General features: G+C 51.1%; 2 protein-coding genes across 2 annotated transcripts; one reads left to right on the forward strand and one right to left on the reverse strand.

The window, feature by feature from the left end:
* Positions 1 to 8870: 8870 nt before the first annotated feature.
* On the reverse strand, positions 8871 to 15590 carry AAFC00_000711 (uncharacterized protein; the record flags this gene model as incomplete). Its single annotated transcript, XM_069347229.1, has 4 exons — positions 8871 to 11951; positions 14040 to 14144; positions 14221 to 15136; positions 15472 to 15590. The coding sequence occupies 4 exons, from the start codon at positions 15588 to 15590 to the stop codon at positions 8871 to 8873; spliced, it is 4221 nt and encodes a 1406-aa protein (XP_069200583.1).
* Positions 15591 to 19589: 3999 nt separating this feature from the next.
* On the forward strand, positions 19590 to 20759 carry AAFC00_000712 (uncharacterized protein; the record flags this gene model as incomplete). Its single annotated transcript, XM_069347250.1, has 1 exon — positions 19590 to 20759. The coding sequence occupies one exon, from the start codon at positions 19590 to 19592 to the stop codon at positions 20757 to 20759; it is 1170 nt and encodes a 389-aa protein (XP_069200584.1).
* Positions 20760 to 20904: the final 145 nt, after the last annotated feature.

Raw genomic sequence — 20904 nt, forward strand, 5'->3', positions numbered from 1 at the left:
TAAAAACGCCAAGGAGAAAAGAAGAAGAAGCGAAAAGAAAAAACATTGTTACTTGGAGTGTAAGATTATTCGAGTAGGGTGGACGACGAGATATAGTAATACACGCAAAACGCAAAATGAAAAGTCTCAAATACCAAAGATAAACCCCTCTGTTCTTGATTTCTCTCATTGAGATATACATACGCACACGTATATGTCTATGGAATGCAAAAAAGCAGCGACCAATGATTGATACATTCATGTATTTCCCATCTCCAGCAATTGTCCTAGGCTCGTCCGTAGGCGCCTGCGGGGAGTGGATTCCAGCTTGCAGTCGTTGTCTCACACCCGCGAGTGCCTTCCTTAGATACTAAGCTCTTCGTTTCAGACAGTAATTACCTTTATCTTGCCTCATCCTCCATCAGCCTGTGCGCCCCCTCAAAAAGTAACCTCATCCTCCTGGACCCCTGTAAGCGCCGCTAATCATGAACCACATAATAAAGATGCGAGCGAAGAGAAAGAAGAGAAGGTCAAGAGAAAGGAATGCAAAAGAAAATCAGAAAAGAGTTATAACATACCGCAGCTGGGATTCCCACGTGGTCACCCACCGTAGTACTAATCAGCCGGTCAACTGCTTATGTCTGGCAGAGCGGACGGGATGCCCAGTTTTCAGCTGCCTGTGGCCGTATGTATAGTTATGGTTCGATATTAGTATTATATTCTATGATTGAAAGAGGCCGAGCGAGACGTTTCTGATTTGGTATCATTCGACATGCGATGATGGATGTTATTAGCAAGATCATGAGATTTATCATTGTTTGATATCATTGCAGACTATTGTGACTTTCTAGCCCCTGTGAGTTCACACATCATGTCCTAGCTCCCAGCATGGAGTACGATACAGCGCCTACGATGCAACTGCCTGGCTCCTGTACTACGCAGCCACTGCTTACCCAGGCAAGCAAGCAAGCAAGCACCCGTGGACGGAAAAATTCCGTAAGTTACAAAGTCCTAGAGCCTGGTCTGCTCGTACACTGTGTACAACTTTTCGCATTGCTGCATATTGCCTATCGCAACGTTGCCTCGTTTGCTCACGAAGCACAATTTTGATGACACGAACAGGACAGATACATGGAAAAACCCTAGGTCTGGCCGGTAACAACGCACGCCAGTAGCGGGCACCAGTGCAAGAAGCCGAACGCCTTGTAATTGAAGTACTTTGGAGGCACGGCAGTGAGTTCCTCACGATATCCAGGCGCGGCAGCGTCAGGTAGGTATAGATGATGTGTGTGGCGGACTGAAATTCACCCAACGTCACTGTAATACCACACACCCATATGACAACCCAGCCAGTTAGTGTAGCCATGTAGCTAACTTCTGCAGATGCTGTCCGTGGCGTTGGTGCCCATAGTACGACTCGCAATCACATGTGTCCGTCGATGATCAGCATGATAGCAATTGTTGCTTCCGAGTCCTCCGTAAGCAACATCGCACGAGTTCAAGTTCTTTTTGTAAGTCCAAGTGTTCGAAGATCATAGCTCCAAATGATAGTATCATGTTTCAAGGACTTTTGACGCCTTACTTCGTCGTGCATTTGTCCAAACATCTGCAACTCCTTTTCTTTAGCCTCGATATACCGGCTTATCAGAAGTTCTCCTATCCAATCTCATATATTCTCAGAACGCTTCAGAGCCTGAATTGTATCAGACAAGCAACTCGGCATACTTTCACTCATGCCGAACTTTCGCAACATTTGTGGTGTGAGTTTGTCCTTGAATTCCATACAATCCTTGTACCGCAATTTCGCACAATCTCGCATACCATCATATCCTGCGGATAGTAGACCAGCCAAGGACAGATAATGATTGACTGTGGCGCCCACGAATCGGAATTCCCAGTGCTTCGCATGGATTCTGCAGATGGGTAGATCACGGTTCTCAGTACCCCAGCCAACGAAGCAGCCTGCTCTGTCGTAAATCAACAGTACTCCACTGATGGCTTATGAAATATGAAGTGAATCAGTGGCTCCAGCATTGTTGAATTTGGTGGCAAGGACGGCCAAATATGGGCTTTACCTCGCATAATTTGGGATGCTGATTAGTCGGACATATAGCAGTATTCACGTATGGTATACAGTATTTTTGCAGCCGGCAGAATATTCGCTCGATGGATGTCGAGTCGCGAAGTTTCCTGTTCATACGATAGCAGAAATGCAGGAAATTCCTCAAATGGCAGGTCTCGACGCACGATTGCGCCTGCGATCTGTGCTTGCGAGAGCTGGTCCTCTCGGTTCATCTGTGACACTCTCTGACGACTGAACACCAGTATCACGAGAGTCTCCAGTCAGCTCACGCACGCAGAAGTAGGCGAGCCTCTACTGCTGAGATAGGTTCCAAATCGAGTCCTTCCGTGACTTGTACGTGGATCATCATCTTGGTTAGCGGATCCCGACTAGTTATAAGTATAGATCCGCATTCCGCCTCCGGGCAAAAGTCGCGTAGTATGTTATGATTGTCGGCATTGTCGAGGATCAGTGACCATGGCATAAAATCTTGCTACTGACCTTAACAAATCATAGTGCGTACAGGAATGTGTCTAACTGGTTGGAACCACCGAAGGACAACATCATTGCTGACAATGAGGTCCGGAGCTTCACTCTCTAGACCTAAGACCAAAGATATCTGGGCAAACGACTGCGCTAGATTCTGTGTCGCTAGCCTGGGATATGAAAATAGCTCCTACATATCTTTGTTTGCAGAGGCATGCCTTGCTTCGATCTATTGTTCTCATGCCGTCAGGAAATCTAGCGGCAGACTTCAGATCTCCAGAGGCAGCAGTAGTCCAAATTACACTGTGAAAACCCGAGAGGATTGTGCCCCGATTGAGATCGCCACCATGTCCTGAATCAGTTCAATCAAGCAAGCCATAGGATTCACGAGTGATCTTACCAGAGGGGCCATATTCGAAGTAGTCTTAAATGACAGATTCTTTTGTCAATAAAGGAAAAGGTAATTTTAACAGACTGAGTTTCATGCGCACTGGGATCATCGATCTCTTATCATCATGCATAGTACGAAGGTAGTCCATGAATTGGAAAACAAGCCCGTTGACAAAGACTAAGATAAGGCAGGCATCCATCAGCTAATTGCAAAGCTATAACATCAGCACCCTCGCATACCTGCTTGCAGTACCTTGACTGAGGTACCTTCCTGGCGCAGTGGAATGCTTGCCCTGGATACTGACCCATAACATGCTTACTCCTGCACCCTCGTCCCTGCATCACGAATGCATTAATCTTATTCGACTGTTGACAAGTACAAAGGTACCCAACCCACATCCCGCGTTGTTGCAGCTTTTGAAGTAGTTGCTGCCTGATACACATGCAAGGCCGGTAGTTTGCTTGTTGCTTTGTCAACAAGAGAAAGTCCCGTGACACTGTTTCCAAACACTGCACCATTGCCATAACCTCCGGAATGAGCGATTCAGTTGTTTGTTTGAGCAAGTACAACTTGTTAGTTCTTGGGATACGCTGCAAAAGGTGGTCTTCGACCATAGTCCGGATGCAACTCGAAAACCGATCCCATATGAAGTGTCCTTGATCAAACCAACCCTTGGCCACTTCCATCAATTCACCTCCATCTTCGAGTCACGATTGGCACCGGGCCTTGAAGCCAACTTCTTCTGGGGCATAATATACCTACTTTTAGAGGTGAATTGCGCGACCCTTTGAAATTTTTTCACAAAAACTAATCGCTTACTGCGCAATAGCTCACCACGCAAGATTCCCAAGCTCTCTCTAAGGTCCCAAGAATGATCAAATCACTTGGCTACAAAGCAGAGGCTTTCCACCGAATTTACTCTGCGTCATCCCAAGAAGATACAGATCAAGTCAAAGAGGTATGCTTTGACATCCACGTCCAGCTACTTGAGTTCTTCACAGCCGCGGTAAAATCCATGCGTGGCGGCGAAGGCGGAATAGAAAACTGTAAGCACTAGCAGATGGAAACCCTTTGCATCGTCCGCTGATAGCCTACAGATGAACGAGATACTCGCCACGAGCAGGAAGACCCATGGTCATTACTCCGTCGTGAGTTTTGAAACTCAATCGAATGGTTAAACTTACTTTTGAGTGCCTCAAAGAATCACAAGTGAACTGTTACCCTCTATATACTATACAGACGAACCAAACCATGACATACCTTTGATCCACAGGGAGGTTTTGCTTACCTACCGCCTTATATTCGGCCAATCCTCACACTCCCGCGCACTCGCCTCGAAGCTCCTCGAGCCACATGAAATATCCTCTGGAGATATCGATCCGTTCCTCTCCACCATCTGCACCCTCTCGACCAAACGACCCTACTTGTCCCGTTTGTCTAATAATTTTGCCATTCCGTCCGAACTATTCCCCGCCACTGTACTCGATCTCAACAACTGCCTCAAATAATCTAACACATACTCTTCGCGACACGGCTTCCCACACTTCGGATCTCGGCTCTTAGTGTTGCAACAATACAGTTTAAGACAGCAGCCGAGCCGTGTCCGAGACCTATGGCGTGATCGGAGAAATCCACTTCAATGGTACACGTTCTGGACTGTGCTATGGGTAGGTGGGATTACAATTGTGTTGGGTATCTTCCAGCTTGCTACAGGCATCTTACAGGCCTATTACTCTGCACCAGGTCTTTAATGTGGGAGTGTATGGAGATGCATTCTCGAAGTGGGCTGGGTTGCAATGTGTACAGATAATTGCGCTAGCGCAAGCCAACAATAATATTATGCTGTAAGATGTGATAGCAGCTTTTTGCATGTGCTTGCCCTGCCGGTCATGCATCTCGCAGCTACTGTACATGTGAACGAGGCGGCGCGCTAGCAAGGAAATAATCAAGAGAACAGCGGGAAGTCCGATGAGCTCGAGTAGAGGCAGTCAATTTATGATTAGTCTTGCGTCTGTTAAAAATTCCCTAGTCTATGGCAGTCTGCCTGTTCGTTTGTGTTCGCAATAGAGTGACAGGGACAATTGCTTGTTTTATGCGATGTCCTCCAGCCTTACTGCGGTTGGACAATCATGAGAGCTTTTCGCGATCGGGAGGCTATCAGTGCTTGGGAGTATGCAACATTCCGCCAATCTCAGGAAATGGCCTAGTGCTTCCGTGGAAATATGTGACTGATTCAAGCGAGCGTTACCTCAACGGAAAGCCACGCATCGAACTTCCACACTCTCCCTCGGCTGCTCCGTCGCGTCCGGGATGAATACTGAGCAATGGAATCCTTCTGCAGAGCTCCGTCAGTGTGGTCCTTGGTGGAAATCTGGCTAAAGAACTCACGAGCACGCCTGCCCAGGGAATCAGCATTGCGGAAGACGATCAAGTCCTCCACCGTCTGATCTTGCATGAAATACCACTTGTGCTTCTGGTTGTAATGCAAAATAGCATTTTCATCAACCCTGTCGCGACGAATGGCATCGTTGAGACGAATGTCCTTCTCAGGATCGATCGTCGTCCAGTCGCACATCGCCAGTGGCCAGTCATTGTTGGGGCCTCGCAGGGGTCGCCAAACACTAATAGAGAAACGTTAGCATGCCACCAGTATTTACTGTAGTACGAATGAAGGTTAAAAGATACTTCAGAACATCGAAATCTTTGCCTTCCCAGAACTCTTGCTGGCCTGGAAACGCACGATCGAGGTTCATGCGCGCGCCTAGAGCTGAGCAGTCACTGTGAGGTCTTTGTGCTGGCTGCTCAACTTTGGTGTAGACTCTGATGTCCGTAGGAAAGTCAGGATCTCTCTTCCGCACCTAAATGAGATTCAGTTATGGCACGTTATTGGATGATAGTCCTACCGATCAACGCACTGTGCAGTCATAACAGTCGATCCTCGAGTACTGCGGAAATCGCTCGTGCAGCAAAGCCTCGATCTCATACCAGTAGTCCTTCTGCACTTCTCGCTTTCTTGTCAGTGCATCTCCAGCTGACAATCCCGTCTTCGCTTTCATGACGCAGAAACCGTGTGTCTCAAGGTCCCAATCCGCTGGGTCGGTGACAGGGAAAACTGTCACATTTCTCTCATCGTTGCGGTGGTTGCTGGCGATTGCACCTGCGATATGGTCGACTGGTACATCAGTATCAAAAGGTTTCTCCTTGTCGAAGACAGAGTCCCGGGCTAGATAGGAAATTGAAGTTTGCATGGTAAAACATGATATCGCATCAGGTGGTAAGTATAAGAGCTTTCCCGGGAGGAGAACTCAGATGTTATGGCATGTGGGGGTACCGGACAGACGTCCACCCCAGCCTGGTCAAGTTTGGATTATGAGACGTTTGCCTTGATTTTATAAAGCAGTAAGACTGGACTAGTCTTGATGCACAAGCATGTAGATTGATCACCTGTCACGTAGATGAACTATGAGCGCGATTCACAGAAGTAGAGGCTGAATTTATGCAGACGACCCCACGAGAATCCCCAAAGATCCGCATATGAAGCCTTTGATACGTGTCAATGATATGATTCGCCTCGTTTTTACATCAGGATGGTAAGGACAGGAGAAGAGGGGTAGGTGGCGGGATCATGCATATCTTCCTTATCTCGCGAGTGTGAGAATGACTGACCGACCTTTTGTACAACCAGCTGCAACGTCCGCATTTCTTGAACATCTTTTCTCTGCTCTTTTGTGCTCTCTTCATATCTTGACCCGAACCGGCCTTCTTAACCAAAATAACAAACGTTGATGATGTTTTCCCGACCCAATTTGATACAGCCTTGGCACAAATGGTACGCAGAGTTGAGAGCGACATCAGCACCCGGAGAAAGCAATCTCTCTAGCGTTGAAGATAATGAGACGGCCAAGGGCATGGTCCTAGCTGGCAGCTCAGGCACTAGCCAACATGGCACGGTCGCTCTCAATCCAAGGACAGATGTGGAGTTCTCGAAGGAGAAGGTCAAGCCTACCAGGAAAGAGTCGAGTGGTTGAATGAGGTGAGTATGTGATCATGCAAGAGGGAAGAGGAGCTGACGCTGAGATATCGAGCAGGCATATCAAGATAAGAGCTCCTCATGACACGGACGTTCAGGGAGATCATTTGGGTTGGGTGTGCAGTGCGAGAATGTCAAGCAGTGGGAATAGGAGAATGACTAGAATGTCCTGTCGTGGGCTGATATTTGGTAAAGAGGGTCAGGTTGTTTGGCATGATAACGTCGCTTAGATTCATGATGAAGCTAAATTGTATCCGGGACTTACACATCAACTGTTTCGCGAAGGCGATGAGTAGAATCAGCTGTTCGGTGTTACGTCCTTAGTGAGAATTCGAAAGTATTTGACAGTATAGCTCCGCAGAGCCCGATCCCTTCAGGATTTCCTTGTAAGCTTTAACGTCGTCCTTTATACTAGACACTGCTGCTTATATCTCGATCTAGAACGACTAGGTGTTGGACATATATGATAGTCCTAATTAACTAGTACCGTGTCTAGAAATTCTATACCCCCCCAACTTACGAGTGAAATTGAGGCCGGCGGCTTCATAACGAAGAATAAGCGATAGGTATCTTCCATCACCAGTGTATACACTTTCCCGCTTCGCAGAGACTATGCGCTTGGATATGATTTAGCAGTGCACCATCGAGCTCCGAAGTCCTGGGTGCTCCTCGACGCGGACCAGTATAGAGCAATCTTTGTAAGTATATGTCTTGTAACGCTGTGAAAATTTGGCACATACGGCCATAGGCAGCTGAAAACTGGGCATCCCGTCCGCTCTGCCAGACATAAGCAGTTGACCGGCTGATTAGTACTACGGTGGGTGACCACGTGGGAATCCCAGCTGCTGTATGTTTCTATTTTGCTCCCTTCCTCATCTCTCTTTTTGCTATCCATTACTTTTGTATTGCCTCCTCGCTCTGAGCACTTGCGTGCAAACAAGTACTGATGCCCCTCGCTACTCAAGACCAGACGCGTGGGTTTTGCGTTCCGTGGAGTATAAGTCCAATACTCCTAATGAACCCAAAAAGCCCAGGAGACGAAACTATGTCAGAATTCCTCCTGGACATATAGATATATCCAGACTCGGCCTTTTTCCTAGCTATCCATAACCCTGCCTTCATTGCATTTACCGTGCTGTATCTTACACTGCATCGCTACCCCGGGTACCTACGTATGTCCTGTCGCCCTCCCGCTTGGCTCTATCTTTCTTGGCCTTGTATGTCCTGTCGTGCTTCTGATGTGTCCTGTTGCATTACTTTGCTGTGACTCATGTATGCGGCTTTATTCTATCATGTCCCATATGCACTCTTCTGTGGTCCTTTCTTGCACTCTTCACTATTGCGCGAAGGAGAACAAGGAATGAAATCCACTCTCTTCGTCCAATATTGAACCTGTTGTTCTCAATAACTATATTCCTGCGTGACGAGATGCAAGCTGGGTGGCTTTTGACGTGCCCTGTCTAGTAGCTTGTCGCTCTTGTGCCATTCTTTCCATCTTGGTCATGATTCTCCATCGAGGGTTGTAGTAGCAGGCACCTTGCCGTAGCACAACCTACGATGTCCGACATCTGACACCCAGATCATTGCTCAATCACGCATTACTTTTCTCTGGTCTAGAATGGCAAGCAGGGCAAACAGTTGCAATTATTCGTGTATCTGAATTGAATCATCGTTTCCCTCTTACCTAATTTACTCACCCATCTGAGTACTCAATGACTCGAAACTTTGATCTTCTTCTTTTTTGAATTGTACATTGTTATAACTCCTCCATCCCCTCGATGTCCTCCTCACTGACTAGACATCCATCCTCTTCACGTTGACTTCACATGCTTGTATGGGAGCGTAGTGAAGATCAATTGAAGAGGGAAAGAAAAAGAAGCTCCACGCAGTGGCGCCGCCCGCGCAGGGCACACACCGCCCCCTCACTCCTCAGGCTGACCAGCCCTCATGGTGCTCACCACCTCCTGCACCTTTTCGTCTGTTCCGAATTGGACAGCCCACGTCTCCATTGTCTTCCCATCTCCTCCACCGGCGACAATCATCTTCACTCTCTTCCCCAACGGCGTGTAAGCATCCTTGACTGCCTTCTTGGGCAGCAAGGAGAAGCTGAACATGAGGCGGCCAGAGGGCGTCATGCGCATCGCGGACCAGACCTTACCTGATTCGCGATCGCGTAACAGTCTGAACATGCCGTAGCCTTTGCTCTGCCAGCCTGTTGAGCCGTCGGCCTTGGCGAACTGGAAGGCTTTGGCTTTAGACTCGAACACCACCTCGTTGGCCTCGAGCTCCTCCGGTGTCAAGGCGGAGAGATCAGTGGATGGCGGCGTGTCCTTGACTTCGTCGCTGGGCTCGTTGGAGTCGGCGGCAGCACTGTTGTTTGCGCTATTTTTGTTCGCCAATGCTGCATCGTCTGTGCGGTTGCCACCCGTTGCGGGGGTAGAGTCGCGTGTGGATGTAGGGCTGTTGTTGCCACCAAACACCGAAGAACCGGCAGATGCCGGTGTGCCTGCGTTGTTGCCGTAGAGAGAAGGCTTTCCGGCCGGCGAGAATATGGATGCGTTCAGACCCGAGGCAGCAGCGCTGGCAGGCTTGCTCGCATCTCCAAATACACTCTTCGAGGCAAAGCTGAATTTGGGAGCAGGCTTGTCGTGAATACTAGTCGCGGTAAACCCTCCAAATTGGGGTGGAGCCGTGGCGTTGCCAGCAGCAGTGGCTGCATCAGAGGCCGCCTTGGCCGGAGCTCCCGACGGAGTCGTCGTGCCATCACCGACATCACCAGCTTTCGTGGTACCGAATTTGATCGGGGTGTTCTCTTGCCCCTTCCATGTGTTGTCGCCCGCTGGGGACGTCGTGCTGCTGTTATTGCTAGCACCGAATATGTTGCCTGAAGTAGATGCACCACCAAACTTGAATGGTGTGCTAGCAGCCGCAGGCTTGTCACCGCTCGAAGGCTTGCCGATGCGGTCGAAGAGGCTGGCACCTGGAGTCTTTGCGGGCGTCGCATCCTCGTCAGCGTCAGCGTCCGCATCCGACTCTTCTTCGTCGCCATTGTCATCTGTCGAATCTAGATGTCCGAAGATGTTACCTGAGGCCGAGCTGTTGGAAGAGAAGCTCGTGGCAGCTGGCTTATCGTTGCTCTGATTCACAGACCTGAATGTAAAACCAGATGCCGGCTTGTCAGTGGTCTTGTCTCCACCAACATAGAACACACTGGCAGCGGCAGGCTTAGCCGTAGAATCACCGGCCGGCTTGAATGTGAAGCGAGTTCCGGCGGCAGCGTCAGCGAGAGCCTTGCGCTTCGCAGCTTGCTGTTCAGCATCCTTCCTCTCCCACTCTTCTTCGTCTTCGTCAGAGTCCATGTCTTCCAATTTGCGCTTCTCGCGCTCTTTCTTTTCTTCGTCTGCGGCGTTAGCACCAAATGCAGACATGAAGTTGGGACCAGCAGCTCCAGAGCCGAACTTGGGCGGCGCGGCAGTTCCGCTCGCGGCAGGCTTGATAGCCTCGAAGGTGGGTTTCTTCAGCGATGCGCTTGCGGCATCTTCAAGGAGCTTCCTGCGCTTGGCGGCTTGCTCTTCCGCGTCCTTCTTCTCCCATTCGGCTTCGTCCTCGTCGGAGTCATAGTCTTCGGCCTTGCGCTTCTCCTTTTCCTTCTTCTCTTCTTCCGCAGCGCGGGCGCCAAAAGCCGACATGAAGTCGGTGGTGCCAGCGCTACCGCTTCCAAACTTAGGCAAAGAGAGAGCTGGAGCAGCTGAAGAAGCCGAGGGTGTGCTGACCTTGAATGGGCCAGAGGTGGTGGTTGAAGCATTTGTGGAAGGCTTGAAACTGCTAGTGGCAGTCTTCGGGGTCTGTGCAGCCGCAGGGGGCGCCGGAGGAGGGTTGTTGACCTTAGTCAGTGTGGCAAATGGGTTAGCCTTTGGTGTTTCTGAAGGTGTAGCTGCAACCTTGGGTGCGGCTGGAGTAAAGCCTCCAAAAGATGGAGTAGCTGGCGTAGCAGCAGGCGCTTTGGCCTTCTCGGGGGTGTTCAAGATGTCGTTGAACAGAGACGCGGTCTGAGAAAAGGGCTTATTTGGTGATGACGTTGACTTGGAAAAGTCGATGGTGCCCTTGCTACGTTTGCTGGGGTCGTCCTTGCTGATCTCGTCGTCGGCCTTTCTTTTGTTTGTAGAGTTCGAGGCTGGGGGCGCAGGTGCTTGTGCTTGAACAGTGCCGTTGGAAGGTGCGGCAGGAGTGGCGGCGGACTTTGTGACTGCGTCAGGGATCGCACCGAGACGTGCGTTGTTCATGATCTTGTTGTATTCATCATAGTAACTGCGTATGACGTGTCCCCAGTCCTCAGAAGGATCTAGAGTGGAGAGATGCAGTTTGAATGCTTCGTTGAGCAAGCGGTTCTTTGGGATGAGTTCCTTTGCAGGGTATTTCTTCAGAGGCTCAATTTGAGCCTTGGGAGTCATTGGTTGCGTCTTCTGAGGAGACGACTGAGTGGCTGGTGTGGCTGGTGTGAACAGCGGTGCGGATGGCTTGGCGGGGGTAGCAGGAGGAGGAAGTGCAGCTGGTGCAGATGACTGAACTGCAGGAGCAAAGGGTTTGGCTGCAGGCATAGCCTGCTGAGCAGAGAAAGGTTTCTCTGCGGGTGTAGGTGGTTGTGCAGAGGATGGTTTGAATAGAGGGGTAGCAGCCTGAGCAGAAGATGGTTTGAACGCAGGGGTAGCAGCCTGAGCAGAGAATGGGTCGCTGGCAGGCGTGGCTGATTGTCCAAACGACGCGAAAGGCTGAGCAGCGGGTGTGGCTGCGGAGGCAGATGGCTTGGGAGTCGAAGTGCCAAACATGGAGTTACCAAGTCCATTGGCAGCAGGTTTGGGAGTTGAATCCACAGTATTGACAGCGGCCGAAGCCGGTGCAGCAGGTGCGGGCTGCTGAGGAGTTGCGCGAGCTAGGTTAGCAAAAGGATTTGAGGGTGTGGGAGCCGCGGGTGTTGAAGGCGCCATAATTTGAGGTTTCGGCGTCTGAGGTTGAAATTTCGAGTTAGCATGGGCAGTGGTTATGAACGAAGATTCAGATTGCTGAATGAAACGAATGGGTGGTCTGAACTGGGGCTCCTGGGGTGAAGGTGCCAGTCTGGAGTAGTAGAATCCTTGAGTGGTGATCTGGCTAAATATGGCCCTCTGGGGGATTTGGGAACGTGTCGGAGTGAGCATTGGGGCCAGGGGACGTGCTGGCATGCCTGTGAGAGGAGTGGAGACCGTAGGCGAGGGAGTGTTCTGATAGATCCCCGCTGCAGCCCTCTGTGCCGTCAGAGCGGAGAACAGGGGAGAAGAATAGTTTCCCACTGCTGCAGAAGGAGTGGAAGGTGCAGGCGGGCCTGCAACAGGATTGGAACCCGCGGGAGAAGGGCTGTTTTGCAAGCGTGCCGCTGCAGCTCTCTGTGTAGCTAGGGCGAGAAGACTAGAAGAAGAATTTCTCGCTGCTGGAGACGGTGTAGAAGCTGCCGGCAGGCCTGTAAGACGGTTGTTTCTCAAAGGTGAGGGACTGTTGTGAAAATTTACAGTTGCTGCTCTCTGTGCTGCCAGAGCAGAGAACATGGGTGGAGAATAATTTGCGTCTGCCGGAAAGGAAGCAGCAGGCTGTGCCATTGGCAACTGTTGCTGATTGACAGGCTGTGGGGGTTGATAGTAATTGTGGTTGTTGGCCGCTGGAGCTGCTGTATCGAACTGAGCAGCGTGTTCCATTGGGGAATCTTGCTCTTGCTCATTGAAGGGCTGCACGGTGGGAGAGTGACTGTAATCATTGGCCGCTGGAGTCGCGGAATTGAATTCAGCAGCGTGCTCCATTGGCGAATCTTGCTCATGCTGATTGAAGAGCTGCAAGGTGGGAGAGTGACTGTAATCGAAGGCCACTGGAGCCGATGAATTGAATTCAGCAGCGTGTTCCATTGGCGAATCTTGATCATGCTGATCGAATGGCTGTACAGCAAGAGAGGGATTGTAATCATCGACTCCTGGAGTGGCTAGAGAGAGCGCATCGATTTGTTCCATGGGCACATCTTGCTCATTGAAGTTATAATAATTGTCTGTTGGATTATTTTGGAGGAGGGCAACGTCCTGTGCCGTTGGCCATTGCCCGGCAGGAGAGTAACCGTTGCTGGTTCCCAGTGCAGGTCCTTGGGAGAGAGCGGGATTCAGAGCCATCTGCAGTCGCGATTCAACGCTAGTGGGAGAATAGTTGTGCGCAGTGGCTTGTGCAGGCTGCGAAAAAGGAGCATGAGGTGGAGCCAGTGGCATGGGAGTCTCTTGCGGAGCAAGATTCTGCATGGCAGCAGAGAAGCCGTAGCCGTTGGCTGGTGACTTTGCCGGAGATGTCTGCTGGGCTCGCGGAGATGGAGCAGCAGCGCGAGTGACAGCTGGGGTGTACTTGTAGACAATAGTCGGGGGAGGAGCGCGAGACCACTTGGGATTGGAAGCGCCCTGGGGCGTTGGCAGCGAAGGCCTGGGTGCCTGGGTCGAGACATTCGAGGACTTGGTGAGGAGATTGGTCACCTCTGCACCACGAGTAGGTGTGGGAGACAGGACTGGCGGAGCAGTTTGGTTTGCAGGTGTAGCCAGGACCTGGTGAGCAACTTGGGGTGTAGGGGTGGTCAGGATCTGCTCGGCAGCTTGAGAGGTAGGTGTAGGTGATCGCGCGAGCAATGGTCTCAGGCCAGCAGGCCTTCTTTGGGGCAGTCTCTTCCTGGTGGGTGGCATGGCCAGCTCTGCAGGTGGGCTGGCAGCTTTCAGAGCTTCGACATAGGCATTGGCCTGGGAGATGGAACAGTGGCCGGACGCGTCCTAGGCGGCGGCGATTCCATGCTTCTTCAGGTCAAACCATTCTTCTGCCTGGTTGCGCCCAGGCCTCGCTTTCGTAGGTCTTTTGTCCTCGGTGGAGTCCTTGTCTTGCACCTTTGGGGTGGCAGGAACCACAGGGTCGGCGGCCAGGTTGAAGAGGGAGCCCTGGAAACCAGCACTCCTTGGCAACTTCCCGAAGGTGTCGAACTTGGTAAATGGATTGGCCAGTCCTTGGCCCTTGGTAGAAAATTCAAATTTTGATGGGTCACTTACTGATGCGTTTGTGCTAGGCACTGGGTTTCTGACATATGAGAGCAAATTCCTCTGTGCCTCGATAGGCAGTTCCTTGAGGTCAAGACCAGCAAGGCTTGTAGCGCTCTGTTTGTTTACATTGTCAGTACGCGTGTCTAAAAAAAAAAAAAAGATAACAAATAAGAATAAAGAACAAACTCACCTTATATTTCTCGTCAGACTCTCTGACAATTCTCTCCAGCTCATCCAATCTACCCTGCGAAGCGAGTCTGGGGCCGGCGTCTTCGATCTCCTTGATCTCAGCATCGCTGATGGCCTGGTTGGCTGCAGGTTGACCGAACATGTTTGTGGTATTGGTCTGAGATTCTGTGGGTTTCGCAGGAGTGGTTGTGTTGGTGGCACCGAATGAGAAGGAGGGTGTCTTTGCAGGTGTCTCTGTAGCAGCTGGTGCACCGAAAGAGAAGGTGGGTGCAGTGCTTGGCTGTGATGGCTTTGCAGGAGTCGTCGAACCGAACGAGAACGAAGGGGTCTGTTCTGCGGGTTTGGGAGTGGAGGAAGAATTGAAGCTGACCACTGGAGTGTTGCTTGTGGCGGCAGCTGGAGTTGCTGCAGATGATGTTCCTCCGAAAGAGAAAGACGGAGCGCTCGCTGCAGGTGCTGGAGAAGCGGGCGCAGGCGAAGCTGGTTGTGTTCCAAATGTAAAACTCTTGCTTGTCGCTCCGTTTGACGCAGATGCTGGTGCAGGTGCTGCTGCTGTCGCTCCGAAACTGAACGACGTGGGAGCTGCGGTCTTGAGAGGCGAAAAGGAGGGCGTGTTGTTTTGTGAGGCACCGAATCCACCGAAGCTCTGTGATTGACCCGAGAGACTGGCAAATGGATTGCTCGCTGGCTGTGAATTCGATGTCGAAGCTCCGAACGTGAAAGAGGACGCGGTGGGTGGCGCGAATGCTGGTTGTTGCTGTGGTGGAGCAGGTGAAGGACTGAATGTGCTCGCGCCAAAGCTGTTCTGTGCTGGTGCAGGAGCTCCAAAGGGATTGTTTAGAGCAGGAGGAGCGAGGGGTTTGCTGGGTGAAGTTGATCGAGAAGAAGCGGCGCTGCCTCTCTTGAGTGGTTTGATGCTGTTTGAACAAGACGTGTGTCAGTTGTTGTTGCTGTTATTGTTGTTGTTGTTGTGGCTGCCTGGTTTCCCTGTTGAGCGGAACTCTTGCTCTACCAGCCACCTTCTTGTTCCGTCCACATGCCCCCTATGGTCATCGCTTTGGTCCCTATTTCTGAAACAAGGGTGGCTAGCAGAGTAGGTGAAGGTGATGTTGGCCCAGCCGTCTTCCTCGTTTGCTTTTGTTCCCTTCCACCTATTTCGACCTTGACCTTGACCTGGACCTTGACCTTGGTACCAACGGACCCACCTTTACGTCTACAGACAAGTGACAGAAAAACCAAAAGAACAACATACCTTCTCTTAGCCAGCTGAGCAGCAGTGGCCTTACGCGGAGGGTCGTCCGGCGCATCCTTTGCCTCTGGTCCTCCATATCTCGCGCTTCCGCCCTGAGCGTCGGCGAATCTCTTGGACATGTCGAAGATGAATTAATGTCTTGTCGTTGACCCGGTGCTGATACTAATACTATGGATGATACACGCCCACACAAGCCAAGTAGTGGTTGGTCGTATACACAGGGTCGACTCCAAAGTCGGGGATCGAGGAGGACGAGTATGGGTCGAAATGATGGGCAAAAACACCAAGAGGGTTTCGAGGTCGATATTATTAATACATGCGCGTCTGATCTGGTATACAAATCATTCGTGCTCGATGATGCTTTGGTCAGGTGGCAAATCCCCGTTTGGATACACAGAGTATTAGGTACGGTTTAGTATCGTGTGTTTTTGTGATGCAAGACTTGCCCGTGTTGCACAAATCCGGCGTTGTTTCGTGCTCGCAACTGCCAAATTGTTGCGTCGGTGCTTCTGATCCATTGGTCCGTGCGTCATCTACTTGTGTCTCCTCCTCACACTCATCCTATGAGCTATATTGATTATACTGCAATGTACCTGCTTGTTCATGCTGTGCATTATAGTACTTTGTTGTATGAATTTCGACCTGTTCAAGCTTCCCTTCAGTCACTGTCAAGCTCGACAACCACCCTCTGCCTCTTGCGTGCTGCCTCGCCGTACTCAGCCCCTGCTCGCCCTCCCTCCCTAGCCATTTCCTCAACCAGCTGATCTGCCACAAGATCATCCTCACTCTGCTCATGAGCCCCTGTCGTCGCGCCAAACACCGCATCCAGATCTCTGAACTTGTGAGTCCCACGCTGTGCATCTTTCCTTGCCGCGTAGTCTGCTTCCGTGCTGCCAAACACCACATCTTGCATATCGTCACTGTTGCCATCGTCGTTATTGTCACTGTCTTCTTCATCCTCGTCGCTCTGTGTCTGCACTGCGTTCAATCCTCCAGCAACCAGTGCAGACGCGGCAAACTTTTGCGTGAGACCCTTCATCTCTCTTGATTTTCCCGATCCTGCAGGCCTTCCTGGTCCCCTGTGTCCTTTCTCGCGCGCTCGTTTCGCCCTTCTCATGGCATCCAGGTGTTTTGCTTGCCGAGGTGATATGCTGATCTCACCTCCAAACTGTGTGTGGGAACCGACGTCGACGTTCTTGAACTCGTGTAGATCAAGCTGTTGCACACGGTTCTCACCCCAGAACCACGTCTTACCAACTCGACGAATGATTCGAGGATCTTGTGCCGCACCTTGTTCCCGACTGGCCATCGCTCCTTGTAAGCCGAGCGAGAGGTCTGCCCGCACTGTGTCTGTTTCTGTCGCCTTCTCCTTGCCCTTCCCTTTGCTATTGATAGGTATGAAGCTTGCGACTGGGGGAAGTTCTCGTGCACTTTGTGGAAACCAGAGCATCATTGCCTCGTCCTCGTAGCATCGTCCGAGCACTCTTTGAAATGGCATCTGCATGCGCTGGCTAGGTTCGTGGCTGTAGAACCAAGATCCATAGCCATCCAGTCCCTGGGGTAGCTCTCCGGACTGTGCGTCGATCGGTGTCTTGCTCAGCCCATGAGCCTTACGTGCATCTGTTGTATAAACAATGCCTGACATGTGCACACACGAGAACCATGGTAGGGCTTGTCTGTCGTCATCATCATCGCTGTCATCTGACTCTTCGACGGAGTCAATGTCCAAGAACTTCAATTTGATGGCCGTGATCTTCATGACATCCTTGACATGGGTTTGGTCTTCATCGCCGGGTGCTGGCATAAGGCGGACAGCATCTCCGACCACAAGGAGCTCCGCGCCTAGATAGATGCCTTTACAGAAAATCGTAGCAGCAGGATAGACGCCTTTGAAGTGGTACTTTTTCAGCAGAGAAAAGGATGAGGCTGCTCCTATAGCATTTGAAATTGTTTGGTGAACGTCTGTTGTCTTGTGTAAGAACTGCTCCGAGAAGACGAAAGGTCGAATCTGTCGCAGAGGCAGATAGGTAGATCTCTTGCTCCAGAGCTTGTCGTCTTGACCTATCCGTGGCATGGGTTCGACGCGGAAACCTGAATAATTGACAGGAAACTCCTTGCCTTCGTCACTGATCAGGTCTTCAAGTGTTGCTGGCTCTACGCAAGCTTCCGCGACCACTCCTGCTTCCCAGCTAGGCCGATGGGTTGACCAGGACATAGACTGTTGATCCCAGATCCTGAAGATCCCATCGGTCTCATCCAATGAGATGGTTTGATAGTCGTGGAGTTTGCGGACAAAAATGACCAGCTCGCCCTTTCGTGGCAGCCATCTTGGTTGTTTTCGCAACTGCTCCAAGTGCTGGGGAAGAGTTTCGTTCTCTATACACCAATCGATTGAGTCCGGTTCTTCGATAGATTTACTGAGCCCTTTACTACCAGCCTCTTTCAGCTCTGCTACTAGACGCCGGTAAATATCAGAAGTCCCTTCTTCATCGACCATCTCAGAAAAATCCTGCTTTGGGGCGCGAAACGTTGGAGGAGAGGGGAAAACCTGTCGCTCAGCTGGCGCTTGCACTGGCTGAGGTGGAGGTGAAATTTGACGAACACCCATGGTTGGTTGTGCGGTTGCTGTTCGTCCTAGAGAAGAGTGCCCGCTTGGTCGTACACAACCTTTGCATTGACAGCTACTGCTGCCGTTCTTCTGAAGACTGACAAAATGGTCATAGAATTCTGGCACCGAGCGAAAAGCATAACCTGAGGGATGTCCATACACGTAACTGTCGAGCTATTTGTTTGCTCAGCAGGTTTTCGATCGTACACGTGACGTGACTTCTACTTACGTGTTTCATGTCTTCACAAAACCTGCCATAGAGTCTATACCCCGTAGGTAGCCTTTCGATGGCATAGGAGAACCCCGGCTTCGACTCGTTTCTGTCACTCATCCATCTGTTGCCAACACTTGTGCGGAACCTTTCCACCCTACTGGTATCGAGAGCGCTCACAGTGCTGTCATGACCTGGCCATTTGGACGCGTTACCATCAGAGTAGTCCGTGATGGGAATCACTTGATTGATTACTGGGGGCATTTTGGTGGATCTGCGTCGCAGACTTGACGTCGCAATAGTCAAAGTCTTCAGTGAGTCTCAATGTCACATACGACGAGCCTGCTCTCCGCGACCTCAAAGTCACAATTTACAGGTCAGGCAGGTTCTTTGGTTACTGCATGGGTTGAAGGAGTGAGAGTGAAATCAGACCATCTAGGTTCTTGATTGGAAAACAACTATAGCTGGAAGATGCAAGAAGCGCCATACCACACTACCAACACATTTCGGGGGATCTGATGTCTACAGAAGTCTTTGGCACTCGTGACAACGACTGGTGTTTTCTACGACTGGTATATCCGAGAAGATACCTGTGTCACATGTACGGATGCACTGTATACAGTACGCTGTTGCACCAAGACTGTTCAGTTCATACAGGCAAGACGCGTTCTGGAAATGCGTCCCTTCCCCAAGGTTCGACTGACCTGTGGCAGCCACATGCGTCTATCGAATTTTGATTGGCTGCAATTGCGCCGGTGTGGGGAGGATTCAATGACGCTAGCGCAAGGTACGGCAGGCACATTAACATTCCGGTTCATGGTTCGCCAGCCTTGGGATAGCCTGTGAATCGTCCGTGGATCGCCTATCACTTCTAGACCTTGTCTGCTTTCAGCTGGACTAGTTCTACAGACAAGCCACGCTTGCGGAGTTGTCGCTGTGGGTGCCGTGGTTAAGGCTCTGGTGGCGGCATTTCATGGCGACGATGACCATATGTATGTACAGTAAGTGCTAGGGTAGCCAGCCAGCCTGGTTGCCGACTTGTAAGGTCGCTTTCATTTTCTTCCATCTCTGTTGTTTCTCTCTTGCAGCATCACTGTGCTATACCACGAGACTGTCGCGACGACATCTGCCTTCTCTCAGATCCGTACATCCTGGTCCTGTCTCGTAGTAGCTGCACAGCACCTTTTGCGCAACACGTGCCACCGTTGGCGAACGACCAGTGCCCGTTGCGATATCTTGTCTCAGAGCATCGTCGCAGGGTACAGCAATTGAAGACATTAAAGGCGCGCCAGTGTCGCTATGGACTGGCTGCGACTTCCCAGTCGTCGCGGCAGCGATGGCACAGCAGACTCGGAGATAGCAGAAGCAGGACAACTACCCGCGATTCCAGAGAGCACATCAGGGCCGGATTCGATACTGCCAGGCCAGGCATTGACTTCAGACGACGCCGTTCCCCCGTTACCGCCCAGAAGCATCTTCCGCAGGATGATGGGTTCACCCCCTCGCGTCAGCGCAGACACTCTACCGCCGGAATATGAGACTTATGATTCGAGATACGAGAAGCGCGACAGGCCGCCTGAGGGTGCTGTGCTGGGAGACGGTCATCGGCGCATCGCTAGCAGAGGCGGGTGGAAGCGATTGATCACTCTGCTGGTCTTGCTGCTGTGTATAGCCATTGCATTAGGAGTCGGATTGGGAGTTGGCTTGGGCCATAGGAAGAAAGCCGCAACTACATCAGAGTCGTCACCGGAAGGCGCATCGCCATCGGCTGCCGCCGCAGAGTTCCCAATCGGCGAATACAGCCTCGACATAGCTTTGCGCTCAATCCAAACAAACTGCACTTCAAACCCGAGTACTTGGCGCTGCTACCCATACACGACCTACTCCGCCTCCGACCCGGCCTCAGCAAACACATCCATAACCATTTTCAACTGGATAATAACCAACACATCAAGCACCTATGTGACCAACACTTCCTTTCCAACAACAAACTCGAACGGCATCCCCAGCAACCTCTCAATCTCCTCCTCCGACAACCCTTTCAGCATCTCCTTTACAGCTCAGCCTCTAGTCTACTACAACGACAACAACCAACCCCGCTACACATTCAACCACACAATGTCTCAGCAAACTTCCCCCTCCTCGGCTCTGACAGACGACAACTCCGCCTCGACCTGCTTCTACAACTCGACTATTTTGTCCGCTGTGCTCTATCTTTCCGCTGCAGAAACCAGTGGTGCGCCAGCAGTCGACTTCCCGGCACCGTCATCACAAGAAGGAGGGGTAGCAGGCAATTTCGCGAGCTGGCCATTCGCGGTCCGCGTTCAGCAGATCGCGGCTGGCGGCGTCGATGTTCCCGCTTGCTATAAGACTATGAATGGAGTCGTTGGGGAGAGGATCACGGCTGGGTTCAGTGCTGAGGCTGAAGAGGACATCTGTCGTTGTGATTATAGGAACTATGAACCTTGAATGCCTAGTTACTACTTTTCTCTTTGCGGTTATTTCCTCGCGAGTACGAGGTCTGGGTGTTGATTTGGCTGGCGCTGTTGGGTTTTATGTCTTTTTGCGCGGGGTCTGGTATTTGGTTCTGGTGAAGGTCAGCAGGGAATGATGA

The sequence above is a fragment of the Neodothiora populina genome (assembly GCF_041146345.1).
Source record: "Neodothiora populina strain CPC 39397 chromosome Unknown canker_contig_11, whole genome shotgun sequence".
In the NCBI taxonomy this organism is placed as follows: Eukaryota; Fungi; Ascomycota; class Dothideomycetes; order Dothideales; family Dothioraceae; genus Neodothiora; species Neodothiora populina.